General features: G+C 36.6%; 1 protein-coding gene across 3 annotated transcripts in view; it reads right to left on the bottom strand.

Moving 5' to 3' along the window:
- PBRM1 (polybromo 1) overlaps positions 1–15,668 on the bottom strand; it is a 99,954-nt gene that overhangs the window by 16,233 nt on the left and 68,053 nt on the right. For all 3 annotated transcript variants that reach the window (XM_004676072.2, XM_004676078.2, XM_004676074.2), the window contains exons 20-24: positions 11,168–11,353; positions 8,674–8,831; positions 7,818–8,081; positions 3,305–3,450; positions 1,199–1,356 (exon numbers count right to left, since the gene is read on the bottom strand). In XM_004676072.2, coding sequence (XP_004676129.2) covers positions 1,199–1,356; positions 3,305–3,450; positions 7,818–8,081; positions 8,674–8,831; positions 11,168–11,353 — 912 coding nt within the window. The remainder of the gene's footprint in view (positions 1–1,198; positions 1,357–3,304; positions 3,451–7,817; positions 8,082–8,673; positions 8,832–11,167; positions 11,354–15,668) is intronic.

Raw genomic sequence — 15,668 nt, 5'->3', positions numbered from 1 at the left:
TAAGCACAAGATACGATGCTCATTAAGGAAATACAAATTGAAACCATAAGATAATGACTTCATGGAACCCATCAGAATGGGTATTACATTAAAAAAAAATACAAAGAAATTACAAGGATGTGGAGAAATTGGAACCTCTGTACATTCCTGGTGGAATGTAAAATGGTACAGCTGCCATGGAAGAGTCTGGCAGTTCCTCAAAAAGTTAACAGAGTTAGCAGAGTTACCATGTGATCCAGCAATTTTACATATAGGCTAATATCTAAAAGAACTGAAAAAGGTGACTCATACTCATATAAACATGTCCACAGTAGTATTCTTCACAGCAGTCAAAAGTCAGAAACCACCCAAAATGTTTCTCAACAGATGACTGTATATATATATATACAATAGCATATTGTTTAGCCTTAAAAAGGATTAAAATTCTGATATACATTATAACTTAGATGAGCCTTGAGAACATTCAAGTGAAGTAAGTTGGACATAAAAGGAACAAATAAAGCTTGATTAGACATATATAGTGTATCAAAATTTAGGGAGACAAAAAGTAGAATGAAGTAGTACCAGGGGCTGGGAAAAGTAGAAATGGGTAGTTATTGTTTAATGGACATATAGTTTCTGTTAGAATAATGAAAAATTCTAGAAATATATAGTAGGGATAAGACTTGCTAATGGACATAAAGCCACTGTACACTTAATAGTGGTTAAATGTTACATTTTATGTTATTATATTTTATTTTTTAAATATTTATTTTTATTTATTTTTGCACACAAGAACTTTGGCCACAGACTTTAATTGCACTACCAGGCAGCCCTGTTATTATATTTTATCACAAAAATTTTTTTTACAAATGGCAGCACATTGTTTGAAATGTTTTGCACCTAAGTTCTGTTGCAAAAGAGTAATTCTTGAGGATCATGGCGCATATTAGAACACTTACTCCACTAGTTCCCTAACTAAAGAGCAGGGAAAAGACAAAAAGCAAGCTTCCTTTAACAAAACAATAAAAATTTATAAACAAGCCCCACTTTACCGCAATTTGACTGTAAATGCTATGAATCTGCAGATCAATTTGGGGGGAACTGACATCTGTATCTACTGACTTTGCAACTATAACCATGATGAATTAGGCATGGTCACCAAATAGGGGAGGACACTATGATAGGTGTGGTTAAATGAAAAGGCATAAATACCTACCCAGAATACAAGTCATAGGGCAGGTTTCTTCCAGATTACTCAGAAACACTTCTTTTTTGTAGAACATTTTTGTGGGTTCATGTTCCGTTTCTTCTGGGTGAATGAAAATGGGGCCATAGAAATATGCAGCTCCATCTCGGACCCATACCTTTTCAATTCTGGGGGGATTGTGAAGGTGGAGAAATTTCATTAAAACAGAATTCTGATAAATTTCTTTCTTGAAAGATTAACAAAAAATTATTAACTAAAATCTTAGTGATATGGACAATTTAGAAAAGTTTAATTGGTTGTTTTGAAAAGATCATTTATTTGCTTTCTCTCCCCTTACGCATAAAACACACCACACTTGTAGTGTTCATCCTAGAGGAAAAAATATTTTAAAATAATACCAAGCATATAACTTAAAACTTTTAGCTGAGTTCCAATTTTCCTTCCTGAGATAATCATGATGAAATCAGAACTAAGCATCTGTTATTGGTCTTATGAACCAAATAAACACACCAATCATCGATATTTGGGATCAAATTACATCAATGGCAGATACTCCTTTAAAGCAACAGGCAGATACCATCTCCCTATGAAAATAATGAAAATTAATATCTGGTTACTATTTGCCAAATAGTGTGCAATTTCTTACAACCACCCCATACCACTGACAATGTTATCACCGGTCTCACAGGTCTTGACATGAAGGCACACTTCAATTCAAGATCATGATAACTCTATCCTTCCAGCTGTTCAGAGGAAAATGCAGGAGTTACCTTTAACTCCTTTATTTCTTTTCACATAACACTTATCTGGAATCTCATTAACTCAACCTTTCAAAACAGGGTCTGACTATTGGCCTAAGGCACCATCATTCTTGCCTTATTACTGCAAGAGATTTCTAGCGGCCCCTTTGCTTCTACTTTTGGCCCTTTATAGTTTAATCTTAGATAACCATGAGGCAGAGTAATTCTATTAAGACCTTAGTCAGATGACACATCTGTGCAAATCTATTTAATTCAGTGAAAGTCCAAGTCCTTATTGTCATCTCTGAGGCCCACATGATTTGTACCATACTTCCTGGCACTTGTCTCCTAGCTTACTCATGCACTGTTCATTCGCCCTGTAACTAGCTCTAAGATTTGAACATGCCAGATCTTTATATTGGCTGTTCCCTCTGCTTGAGCTATTCACATGTCCTTAGCTTCTTTATGTGCTGGCTTAAGTGAAAAGTGAAGTTTATATGGACCACCCTAATTAAAATTTTGCATTTCTGTGCTTTGACCATGATATTCCCAATGTCCTGCTCTATTTTTCTCCCACAGCCTGTATCATGGCCTAATAAACATTTTACTTACTCACCATGCTTATTATTTGTCTCCCCCAGAATAAAGATCCATAGGACTAAGGATATTTGTTGTATTTATGAAAGTATCTTTAGAGTCTGGCAAATAGTAAGTAGGTAAATAAACGTTTTACTGGATGATGAATAAATTCTATGACAAAACTGATAAATCACTTATCTAAGGACATGAAACTAGCAGAGTTGGGATTTAAACCAAGATCTCTTGGAACCAACTATTGTTCTTAACTGCTATCTTCCACTGCATAGACCTGTACCTGATGTCTTCACTGCTATTTTAAGCAATCCAACAATACTTTTGTCCATTTACTTACTCCTATGGCTAGAGCAGAGGACACAAAAGTGAGCAGAGAGGGTTCATATTTCCAGCATTTGATGTCAGGTATAGAAACCTGATAATAATGTAATATATGCTCTGAAAGTATGTAGCAGTGAGTCCTAACCCAGTCTGGAGAGAATGGGAAGGGGTACCTTAAGAAGGTGTAATTTCAGATTTAAGTTCATTATATGAAGTGGTTAGGAATATTTATGGTTGGGAGTTCTGAAAATGGCAGAAGGAAAGAATTGATGGGAGGAATTTGAAGAAGGAAGTATAGCTAGCAGCAAAACCAGGGGAATGTGGTATCGGAAAGGAGGCTGGACAAATTGCTGGGGGAGAGATGTTTGTCTTCCTCCTAAAGAGTGATGAATTTCTACTCACTCTAAATGTTTCAGATTGAAAGCCTTGTTCTCTCTTCAATCATATCCACCATACTCACCTGCCAACACGAGGGCGCACAAGGCCATGGGATTTGATGAAGACACAGTCGCCAACTTTTAGCCACATGTCATTATAACGAAGCTGCTCAAAGTAATGGCAACCTGGCTCACCATTTGACATTTCCACAGGGACATCTTCTTTATCCTGTAGAAAGGAAACTGGTTGAAGACAGGTGTATGCAAAGCAATGACTTACTCATTAAAAGCACTTACCAAATGCTCATTATTATTCTTGTTTTATAGTCTGGCCAAGAAAAAATGATAATTCTCACTAATGGACCTAAGAAACACATTTAATGGGACACTAGCAAATACTGGGCTATAAAAACGGAGTAAAGTAGAACTCCCTCAATTTTCTATTGCATCTTCCTGAGAATACTTGAAAGTCCAAATTTAAAAAAAGTGTCCTTTGGAATGTTTAAATTATTTAATGTTCTGATTTTTGTGTTTTTAAATGTGATGTCAAAATGAACTTAGAAGATCTTAAGAATGAATGGTCCCACTATATGCTGGGTAAGGGGTACCTGAAGGGATGGAAGTTATAACCAAAGCAGCCCTTGAAATTAAGATACATTTTTCTTTGAGAAATAGGTTTTGATATAACATTGTGTCATTTTTTTTTTTAAGTTTCTGCAGTGACTTGTCTGGGTCATGTAATAAGGCCCAGGAAAGCAAAATAACTTCATTCATAGGGAGGAGTAAGGGGACTTATGAATATTACCACTACTAATAAATCTAATTCTCACATTGCCTTCTAGTGCTATTTCTTCTTTTCAAATTAATTTTTCTATGACTCTGAGATAAACTGGCATAATGTAAAAAATATCAAGTTCTTTCTCAAATTCCTTTTCTCTTTAACAATTTTAAAATACTATATGGGTATTTTTTTCTAAGACATTAAGAATTCAGACTTTTCAGTTTTTACAGTTTTATCTTTTTGGTTTATATAGAAGTAGTATATTTGCTGTTAATAACTCAAATATTGAAGCATGTTTACAAACCCAAGACTTCTGTGATCTAACTCTAGAGATAAGCACTCAGTTTATAATATAGTTCCCCATTTTATCTTTACATCCATACATATAAACATTTATTTTTGTTTTTCTGAATGATGGAGCCATAACCATTAATGGAGTCATTCTGTGTACTCCGTCAATTAAATCTTTTTCTATAGAACTTGGAAAAAATTCTGTATAACTGAATATAAAGAGCTATTGCACTCCTTTTTATTCACTGCTACAGTTTGCATTATATGGTATATGGTAAATTACTCAATTCCTATTCCTAGGCATTAGAGTTTGGCATAGATTTTGTGCTTTTTTACAATCATACTGATGTCACTCTCTGTAAAGAATCCCTGTTGGAGCACACTTCTGCCACCAAACTGCAGGTGAGAGAGAATGCCAATGACAGGAGATAAGAGTGTGTTATCCCATACCCACACCAGGTTATGTGTTTTTGTTTTTGTTTTTTAAATTTATAGATTTATTTATTTATGCATACAGTATTGGGGTGCAAGCCAGAGGTACAGGAGGTGAATCTTCACCAGAGACAGAATGGGAAGAATAGGCAGAATGACTGAAATACACTGCTGAGGGGAACAGAGGGTGGGTCAGGAGAGGTATGCTGCACCACATGGTTTACCTTCCTGGCCAGGAATTGAACTGTTGCTTCAGTGAAAGCTTCATAGTGCTGTGCTTTAACCTGTTGTGCCACCAAGGAGGGCCCTACATGTGTTATTCTTTAAAACTCTTGCCAACTTGTCAGGCAATTAAGAAACTATTACATTAACTAACATATTTTCTTATAATTTTTGGCTTCCTTCCTCCTTTTGTGAATGATACATTAGGTCCTTTACCCAAATATATTTTTCTACTATTACATTTTCCCAGACTTCAAAGAGCTCTTTGTATATCAGAACTACTACTCCTTAGACTTATTATTAAACTGATTATTTCCAACTGTAAAGTGATAAAATCATATTTTTTTTTCTTTTTTAAAGCTACTAGATTTTATCATGTGTAGAAAGGTCCTTTCCAAGATGAATGAAAGATTATAGGTAAATAACAGAAAGGTAATTATGTTAGTAATAAATACTCTCACTGCTTCATGTGTTTGTATCTTACGTATTTTGGAATATGATGTGAAGGAGAGATCAAGTTTCTTTTTCTTTTTTTCCCAAATGGCTACCAGCTTTCCCATAATCATTTGACTTCATTCCCTCCTACTGACTTAAAATATCACTTACTTGTATGTACTACTTATTCTGGATTTAATAATAAGGAGGTTTGCTTCCACTGACTAGCTCTAAGCTAACATTATGATTAAAAAAAAATGCAGTTTTGCATTTTTCTTCTTTATCTGGTGACTGTTATTCTTTCATAACAAAGCTGGAATAATTTTGTCAAACACTTAAAACAATTTATTCAGTTCTTGTGGATCCTTTAATAGACTGAATGTTTCTGTTCCCACAGGTTCTATATTCTTTTTAAAGTCCCTTCTTGATATACTTTGTTGTTAACTTGACTATGTTTTCCCATATGATTTTTATAACAGTTGCGAAAGTATTCAATGCTTTCATTTTACTTTCAGAAGTTTTAAAATTATTTGTCTATATAAGAAAATTGACTTGTATGTGAATCCTAAAATTTCTACTTGTTATATTCTCTATTTCAAGAACTTTTCATTTAATTTGCCTAACCTGCTGCGCCACCACACAGGGCCCATTATTGCCAATATTTTTACTACTTTTGTTAATCTAACTACATTGGCTAATTTCAGAGACACGTGGGCAATGGTATAGCAAGAACCTTTTCCAAGCATATAAATTTAAAGAAAATTTCTTTTACAGACTTTAGTTTGAAATAAAAATATAATTAAAAAAAAAAAACAACCACATAAGGAAACATTCACCTAAAGACTTACATCAAGGCAGATACTGTATGCTATCAAATAATGTCTCCTTAGATCTATTAATATATACTGAATTCTATTACTCCATTTCCCTAATTATGAACAACCCCTTGCATTCCAAGAAATGAACTCCCAGCTACTTGGTCATGTTGTTCTAAAGGAATGAGTATGATTTCATTTAATAAAAATAACCCTTTCTCCAAGTAACTTTTATACTAATATTCACAAGTCAGACTAAATTGTAGGTTATGACCTTATGGTTGTAGGTTTATGTCTTGTTAGGCTTTGAACTAAAGATTATTACTCTGGCTTTATAAAACAAACTGACAAGTTTTCTTCTCCAGGCTATGAAATAATTTCAACAGAATTATTATTAAAGGTCCCTTAAAGATTCAGAAGAATTTGACTATGGAATTATCTGACCTGAGTTCTCTTTAAGATTAGCTCTGAAATTTAAATTTTCTCCATGAATCTATTTAAAAAAATATTTTATTTATTTATGCATACAAGAACTGGGGTACAGACCAGAGGTGTGAGGGGTGAAATTCACCAGAGACAGAGTGGGGAACAAAACAGGCAGATCTACTAAAATACACTGCTAAGGAGAGCAGTGGGCAGGGTCAGGAGAGGTCTCCACACCATATGGGTCACCTCCCTGGCTGGAGTTGAACTCATGCTGCGGTGGCTATGGACAGCTTCACAGTGTTGCACTTTAATCCAGTGGGGCAGGCCCCACCACGTTTTTCTCTTGATTCCATTTTGGTAATTTGTATTTGCCTAGAAAACTATTTTATTCAGGTTTCAAATTTATTAGCTATACTGTGTTATTAATTTGCCTTATTAAATTCCTTCCATATTTTGTTATGTCTGAACTTAACTCCCCCTTTACTTTTTAAAATAATATAATAGTTTATTTTTACAGCATCTTGTGCCTTTTTCTATCTCAGTTGTAATCCCCGTGGGCTTCCCATTACCAAATCACCAGTGTGCCATCACCATAGTCCAGTCAATTTCCCTCCCCCCACAGTTTTGATCCCATTCCCCACTCCACCCCATAAAATGTCTCTGGTATACAGCTTTTCATTATTATTATTTTCTCGACTGGTCCGTTATACTCCTGCTATGAGTGAAACTATCCGGTATTTTTCCTTTTCTTTCTTATTTCACGAAGCATGATCTTTTCTAGCTCCATCCATGTTGCTGCAGAAGGCATATGTTTACTTTTTTTGGTTGCTGAGTAACATTACACTGTGTATGTGTACCACATCTTTTTAATCCAGTCATCTACTTTTGGGCATTTGGGTTGTTTCCATGTCTTTCCAATTGTAAATAAAGCAGCAATAAACATGGACTCCTCTCTCTTTTTGTAGGGTGGTTAGTAGTTTATCTCACTGGCCTTGTACAAGAAGTAACACTTGGATTTACTTTTCAATTCTACCATTCTGTTTCCTAAGCATTTTCTGTTTTTCATTTATAGATTCCTTCTAATTTGATCAAGATTTTATATTGTGGTTCTTTTTCTAGCTCTGAATTTGAGTATTTTACGAAATAGATACAGAAATGTAAAATTCTTTTCTGTGTGGTTTTTAATCTACATACCTTTTCTAAATTAAAACTGTCTTCTGTTCGACTGTCCTCTGAGTTGTCCGTGTTCTTCTCATCATCTCCTTTATCAGCATTTGCAAATACGGAGGCCACTCGGACCACAGGCAGGGGCACATCCCGAGGGACAAACCTAACTGAGCTAATGGGCATGGTCCACAGTTTAATTTTCTTAAAAGATTTGGTTTTGGCTGAATACCGTGATTCACAGACAAAAACATCCTCATCGCGAAAGTTTTCTGGGCATAATTTAAAGTACTCCTGAGGGTACAAAAATAATTAATTAGGTAAATTTTCTGAACACCAATCAACATAATTCATACAAGCAAACAAACCAAAGATAAACTGGTAAGACTCTGACAACTAACAATTGATAAATGGCTACAGATCTAAGAGAATTTCTCCTTGCTACAGAAAGGCCTCATTAAACACACACTCTTTAGCTTACCAATTGCCCCTTTGAAAATATATTTCACAAGCTAAATGTTTTTAAAGCTTAGGGCAGGGCCTATGTGCCTGTATCAGGTAGACAAAAAGTATCAATACATAACTTATTAACTAAAATCCTCACTGAAAACTGATAATGATTTTTCAGAATATGGAATTCTTAAAAATTAGCCTGGCAATATAAAAAAGTTTAAGCTAACCCACATAGCTATATATGTAGGCAGTAAATGGCCTTTCACTACCATGTTAAATTCTTCCCAAACATATTTACACGTAGGCATAAAGATACAGCATTTAAAAAATTCAGACAGTTTACAAACCTCCTAATTTATAAGTAAGAAAATTATTCTGGTATATTTTATTCCCATAGAATGACTTATACCTACGAGACTGATGAGTTTCTTACCTTGACAAACATGACCACACATTTGCCTAGAATTTTGCTAACAGGAATTTTATTATAATAGTCACTCTTAAACACTTCCTTTTCTAGAAATTTTCGTGTAGCCAGATGGAATGTTTCATTTGGCCGATAAAACCAACAGCCATACAGCCATTTTTCACCTCAAAAACAAAGAGACAATTAACATTGACAGAAATCACATCATCTTTATAAAATGAGCAAATACTCCATCCATTCTGCTATAGTCCCCTCAGCAGTGTGTTTCAGTCAGTGTGCCTGTTCTGCTCCCCACTCTCATAGTGAATCCTCTCACTGCCACACACCTCTGGCCTGTACCCCGGTACACATAAATAAAATCTTTTAAAAAAATGAAGTAAAGAATAATGCAGACTATGAAAAAGCTATTTTGATCTTTATACTAAAAGCTATAGGAAGACAATAGGTTCTACTCTACTCTGGAGTCAGGACACACCTGGTGAAGCACTCAAATGAAAGAATCCCAAAGTATATCACTTTCTGAGCAGCTGAAAGAATCACATTATCCAAATCTTATTTCTGCCTAATTTTGTCTTCATTAATGCCTATTTGTTTTCTAGTCTTAAGTTAAAGACAACTGTTTTAGGAAGTCTCTCTGCAATCAAATTCTAATCCCAGGCATGTATGTCTAATTTCTTTTTATTTGTGATCCCTACAAGAATAGTTTAGCCAGTGGGAAAATATGAGCCTTTTGTTCTTGAGAGTCTCTGCCATCCTACTGAGTTTGGCTCATGTTGTTTTTAATATCAGCTGAATGAATGAATCTCAACTAGACTTTAAGAAAGTTATAATTCTGGGCCCTCCTTGGTGGAGCAACAGTTTGTTTAAGTGCAGCACTATAAAGCTCTGTAGCCAATTCAGCAGGAGTTTGATCTACCATCAAGGTGGTGACCCACATGGCACAGCAGACCTTTCCTGTCTTGCCTGCTGCTCCCCTCAGTAGTGTTATTTCAGTCTATCTGCCTGTTTTGCTCCCCATTCTGTCTCTGGTGAATCTTCTCACTGCTCCTGCACCTCTGGCCTGTATCCCAGTTCTGTATGCATAAATAATTTTTTTTTTTTAAAAAGAAGTTATATTTCATTTGATTCAATTCTTAAAAAAGTTTATTTTACTTATGCACACAAGAACTGGGGTACAGGCCAAAGTGTGTGTATGTGGGGAGTGGAAGCGACAAAAGGATTCATCAGAGACAGAGTATGATGAAGAACAAACAGATCTACTGAACTACAATGCTCAGGGGAGCAGCAGGTGAAACAGGAAAGGTCTGCTGGGCCATGTGGATCATCTCCCTGGGTGGGGATCGAACTTGTGCTGCAGTGATTGCAGATAGCTTCATCATACTGTGACTTAATCACTTGTACCACCTGGAAGGACTGGTTCAAATTTTGATTCAAGTGTGTCCAACAGTGCTAGATCCTAAATTTTTCATATATTAAGTACTTAGTTATATTAGTGATCTATGGTAGAACATTTCTATGGAAGGTATAAAGTGTCCTGAGTTTCTTCTTTGAAGACCAAAGAAAGGTAAAATAGTCACACTTTACCAATCTATCCTTCAATTTAAAAATAACTTACCCAGGCCTCCCTGATGGTGTACAGGTTGAAGTCTCAGTGCTATCAAGCTATGGCCAGCTACTGTGGCCTGTATTTGATTCCACACCCCATGCCCCCACCCCCATCCCAGCCAGGGAGCTAACCCATTATGGCAGAGCAGACCTCTCCTGTCTCACTTGCTGCTCCTCTCAGCAGTGTATTTCAGTAGACCTGCCTGTTCTGTTCCCCACTCTGTCTCTGGTCAATACTCTCACCCTCCATTCCCCCTCATATCTCTAGCCTATACCCCAGTCTTGTATGCATATATAAATCTTTTTTAAAAAAAAAAGATTTATTTATTTTTATGCTTATAGAACTGGGTTACAAGCTAGAGGTGCGGGGTGGGGGGTTGGGGGTGAGAGGATATACCAGAGACAGAGTGGGGAGCAGAACAAGCAGATGTACTGAAATACACCACTGAGGGAGCAGTGGATGGATCAGGAGAGGTCTGCCATGCCATGTGGGTCACCTCCCTGGCCAGAGATGGAACTTGTGCTGCAATGGCTGCGGATAGCTTCATAGTGCTGTGCTTTAACCCATTGTGCCACCAGGGAGGGCCCTATAAATCTTTTTTTAAAAAAATGAACTTACCAGCCCTCCCTGGCGCAGTGGGTTAAAGCACTGCACTGGGAAGCTAAAGCCACTTCCGCATGAGTTTAATCCCCGCCTGCCCCGAAGGTGATCTACATGGTGTGGCAGACCTCTCCTGACCCGCCCGCTGCTCCCCTCAGCAGTGTACTTCGTCTACCTGCCTGTTCTGCTCCCTGCTCTGTGTGTGGTGAATCCTCTCACCATCCCTGCACCTCTGGCCTGTACCCAGTTCTTTATCCATAAATAAATAAATCTTTAAAAAAAAAATGAACTTACCAGCAGAATCTTCCCATAGCCTTTCAATACAGACTATATGAGGTTGTAGGTTGGATTCTGCAGGCTCTACATAGACATAATCTCCAACATGGTACATGCTGTTCTTAAAACTGCAGTCCTGGCTGTATGTGCGATGTAAGCCTGAGAGGCCTGCAGTACCAGAGGAATCTTCACTCTTTTCAGCTTCTTACATAAAAAAAGAGAAAAAGGTTCTCATTAAAGAGATATTGGAATCAAACGTAGAATTCAATCAACATATACTAGTAAATTTAATTTAATTCTTTTTTTTTTAATTATTACAAAAGTTTATTTTTACATCATTTTGCAAATTTTTTTTTTCCATCTCGATTGTAATCCCCGCGGGTTTCCCATCACCAAATCACCCGTGTGCCACCACCATAGTCCCATGCATTTCCCTCCATTCTCCCACCCCCCATTTTTGATCCCATTCCCCACTCAACAATTTAATTTTTTTCTAAACATTTGAAGGTAGGACTCAGATCTCCACGTTCCAAAGAGCCTCTACCCAAAACTACCTTTTTGAATTACAACCAACTGTCCTTAATATAAATCTATAAACACAGGATTTACAGATAAAATTTAATCACTATGGGCCTCCCGGGTGGCTTAGGGGTTAAATCTCAGCACTACTGCTTCGATGGCCTGCCCACATATGATACAGCAGACCTCTATCTGGATAACTGCTCCCCTCAGTTGCAGATTTCAGTGAATCTGCCTGTTCTGCTCCCTACTCTGCTTCTCGTGACTCCTCTCCTGCTCCCCACCTAATTTCTGGCTTACACTTCAGTTCTACACACACAAATAAATATTCACCACAATAATATATGCACCATACAGTCATTTTGAATGACACAGAAAGGTACAGAGAAAACAGACCTTAAATCATGTAATCCTAGAAATAATCTGACATGCTTCTAAAAATATTTCCCCTAACATCACATAGATCTATCACAATTAGCAGGATGTTACAATTGAGTAAGTATGGAATATTTATACCATACAGTATACTGTAAACTACACACACACATGCACACTAAATATACCATGAGCATTTCTCAGATTAAATGATTTTTGACAAGATTTTTGTTAAGTAGGATTAAACATTTTTTATTTATTTATGCATACAGAACTGGGGTACAGGCCAGAGATGCAGAAGCAGTGAGAGGATTCACCAGAGACAGGGTGGAGAGCAGAACAGGCAGACTGATGACGTACACTGTTGAAGGGAGCAGCGGGCAGGTCAGGAGAGGTCTGCTGTGCCATGTAGATCACCTCCCTGGTAGGGAACTGAACTTGTGCTGAAGCAGCTTTAGCTTCATAGTGTTGGGGTTTAACCTGCTGTGCCACAAGGGGGGGCCCTAAGTAGGATTTTTTTAATGGCTTCTAGATCAGTCATCATTTCCAAATACCAGTTGTTTTTTTTTTCCATTTGAGGCTAAAGCTTTGTCCACATCTTGATTTCCTTAAGATAATTTTCCATAAACAGAACAGCTAGAAATAGGGCCTTCCCTGGTGGTGCAACGGGTTAAAGTGCAGCACTGCAAAACTAGCTGCACCACTTCAGCATGATTTTGATCCCTGGCCAAGGAGGTGACCCATATGGCGCAGCAGACCTCTTCTGCTCCCCTCAACAGTGTACTTCGTCTATCTGCCTTCTCTGTTCTTCATTCTGTCTCTGGTGAATCCTCTTCAACCCCTGTACCTCTGGCCTGTTCGCCATTTCTGTATGCATAAATAAGTACATCTTAAAAAAAAAAAAAAAGCTGGAAATAAGTACCTTAAATGTTTTTTTTTTAAATCTTATTTCAAACTGATGTCCTCAAAGTCTACACTAATTTAAATTCCTCACTATCGGCTTCCCTTTCTAACACTGGTATTATAATTTTTGTTTTGCCAATTTTGGTCAAAAATGTTATCTAGAGGTAGATTATTAAATGAGTTTCTGTGACATACACAGCAGATTTACAAGATTCTTGAAAAGTTTATATCATTAGAAACACTCAACTGGATTGAAAGGGACTGAGAGAATACAAAAGTGAAAAAAAGGCTGTTAAATTCTCAAAATTTTAGAGCTAGGACAGACTGATGAAACAATCAACTTAGCTGTAAACACCTGCTACTTTTCATGAAAAAAGATGATTTACAGGGCAGTGTTGAGTGAAGAGGACTATTTCTAGGTCTTAAAACCTATAGAATCTATCCAGCTGAAATTTGAAATTACTTGCTATTGGTGATCCTTTTTCTATTCCATTTATCCCTTCTGAACAGAAATGATATTGTTATCTTATGCATTTCCCATCCCACAAACAGGGGAACAAGTCCACAGAGGATCAGATGTGTCTCAAGATAAGTCATATCTAGAACCTCATCCTCATCCTAACTCAGATAATTTAAATAATGACATTTGGGACTTTGAGGCCTATATTTAGATGAGATTTTGGTGCCTAACATAACAGTGTTACTGAAACAAACAAACAAACAAAACAACAAAAAACCTGAAAAATATGAGAGGCCTTAGAACTGGGCAGCAGGCAGAGACTAGAAGAATTCTGAGGATCATGACAGATAAGCCTAGATTGCCTTGAATAAAATGCTGGTAAAGAAATGAAAATTAAAGAATTAGGAGTTGATGGTTGATGGTCAGAGAAATGAAGAACACGTTATTAGGAAAAAGAAGATCCTGTCTTTTTCTTTTTGTGGATCTGCTTTTCTACCACATATTGAGTTATCTGAAATATTTCCTGATAGCTAAGGATCAATAAAATGCAGTGGGACAATAGTTTCAAAATGTCATTATTTGTCTTTTCTTTAGAAGATGTCACCACAAAAATAATGGGTTTACATATCATTGCTAGTGCACCAAGAAAGCAAGCAGGTACAATAAATTGGAGGCATAAAGCAGGCATAAATGTCACCTACGGGACTTGTGAAGACATAAATTGATGGGTCATACCTTGAGAGTTTCTGAATTGGTAGGTCCAGAGTGGGACCAGCAGATTTACATTTCTAATAAATTCTCAGGTGATGCCTTAAAATTATTCAAGAAGCAGCTGTTACTAAATATGTACTTCCTGTGGATATGTTACTAAATATGTACTGTTACTAAATATGTACTGCCTAAGGATATCAGCTAAACCTAAAAAAAATTTCAAGTAATAAAATTTTGTCCTTAGAAAAAACATGGGCACTGAAATTTTCTGTTTCCCTTTTTAATAGCTTCCACTGTGATCTTTATTATTTTCCCCCTTCACGTACTCTGGGTTTAATTTGCTCTTCTTTTCTAATTTCTTGGGGCAGAAGCTTATACTGATTATAGATCTTCCTTCTCACATACAAGTGTTTAAAAGGCATAAATTTCCCTCTACAAAATAGTTTAGCAGTATCCAGATGTGTTAACATGTTGTGTTTTCACTTTCATTCTGTTCAAAAGTTTTCCAATTGCAGTTGTCATTAACTTCTTTCATCTACGGGTTATTTAGAACTATATATATATATTTTTTTTTGAAGATTTATTTATTTATTCATACAGAACTGGGGTACAGGCCAGAGATGCGGAGGGTGAGAGGATTCACCAGAGACAGAGTAGGGAGCAGAACAGGCAGATCGACGAAGTACACTGCTGAGGGGAGCAGCGGGCGGGCCAGGAGAAGTCTGCCTTGCCATGTGGATCTCCTCTGGGGCAGGCAGGGATCGAACTCATGCAGAAGTGGCTTAAGCTTCTTAGTGCAGTGCTTTAACCTGCTGCGCCACCAGAGAGGGCCCCATTTAGAACTATATTTTAAAGGTTCCAAATAGTTGGATATTTCCCAGATTTCTCTGTGTTGCTAATTTCTAATTTAGACCCATTGTCTTTAGAAAACAAAACTGGTATGGTTTCAGCTCTTTAAAATCTCTGATGACTGCATCTAAACCTAATTACTTCCTAAAGAGTCCTCCTTCCTAATACACTGGAGATAAGCTTCAACATATGATTTTAGGGGTAACAAGGGGCACCAACATTCAGCACATAGCAGTGCATTTCACATCTTTTCTATTTTTACTGATTTTGGTCTAGCTGGTCTATCAATTGCTGAGAAAAGAGTACTGAAGCTGCAGTTGTTGAATTGTCTATTTCTCTTTTCAGTTCTGTCAGTTTTTGCTTTATATATTTGTGGCTCCATTCTTAGGTATTTACATTTGTGATTATATGTTCCTAGTGTCCCAAACCTTTTAACACTATGCTTTTAGACCATTTCTTCTTTTAAAGTCCACTGTTAATATAGTTATTCTTACTCAGTAAAGTCACTATTTGCATGGTACCTCTTTTTCCCTTCTTTACTTTTCAACCTATTTGTGTCTTTGACTCTACTGAGTCTTTTATAGACAGCATATAATTGGATCTTTTCTTCTGATCTGAAATTTCTGCATCTTGAATGAAATGTTGAGTGTATTCACAATTTGTAGTATAATCATTATTATAACTGAATTCATACCTGCCATT

Source organism: Condylura cristata, unplaced genomic scaffold, assembly GCF_000260355.1.
Source record: "Condylura cristata isolate star-nosed mole 26May11 unplaced genomic scaffold, ConCri1.0 scaffold00004, whole genome shotgun sequence".
Taxonomy (NCBI): Eukaryota; Metazoa; Chordata; class Mammalia; order Eulipotyphla; family Talpidae; genus Condylura; species Condylura cristata.
The sequence above is the reverse complement of the archived record's forward strand: the minus strand, read 5'-3'. Positions and strand labels throughout refer to the sequence as shown.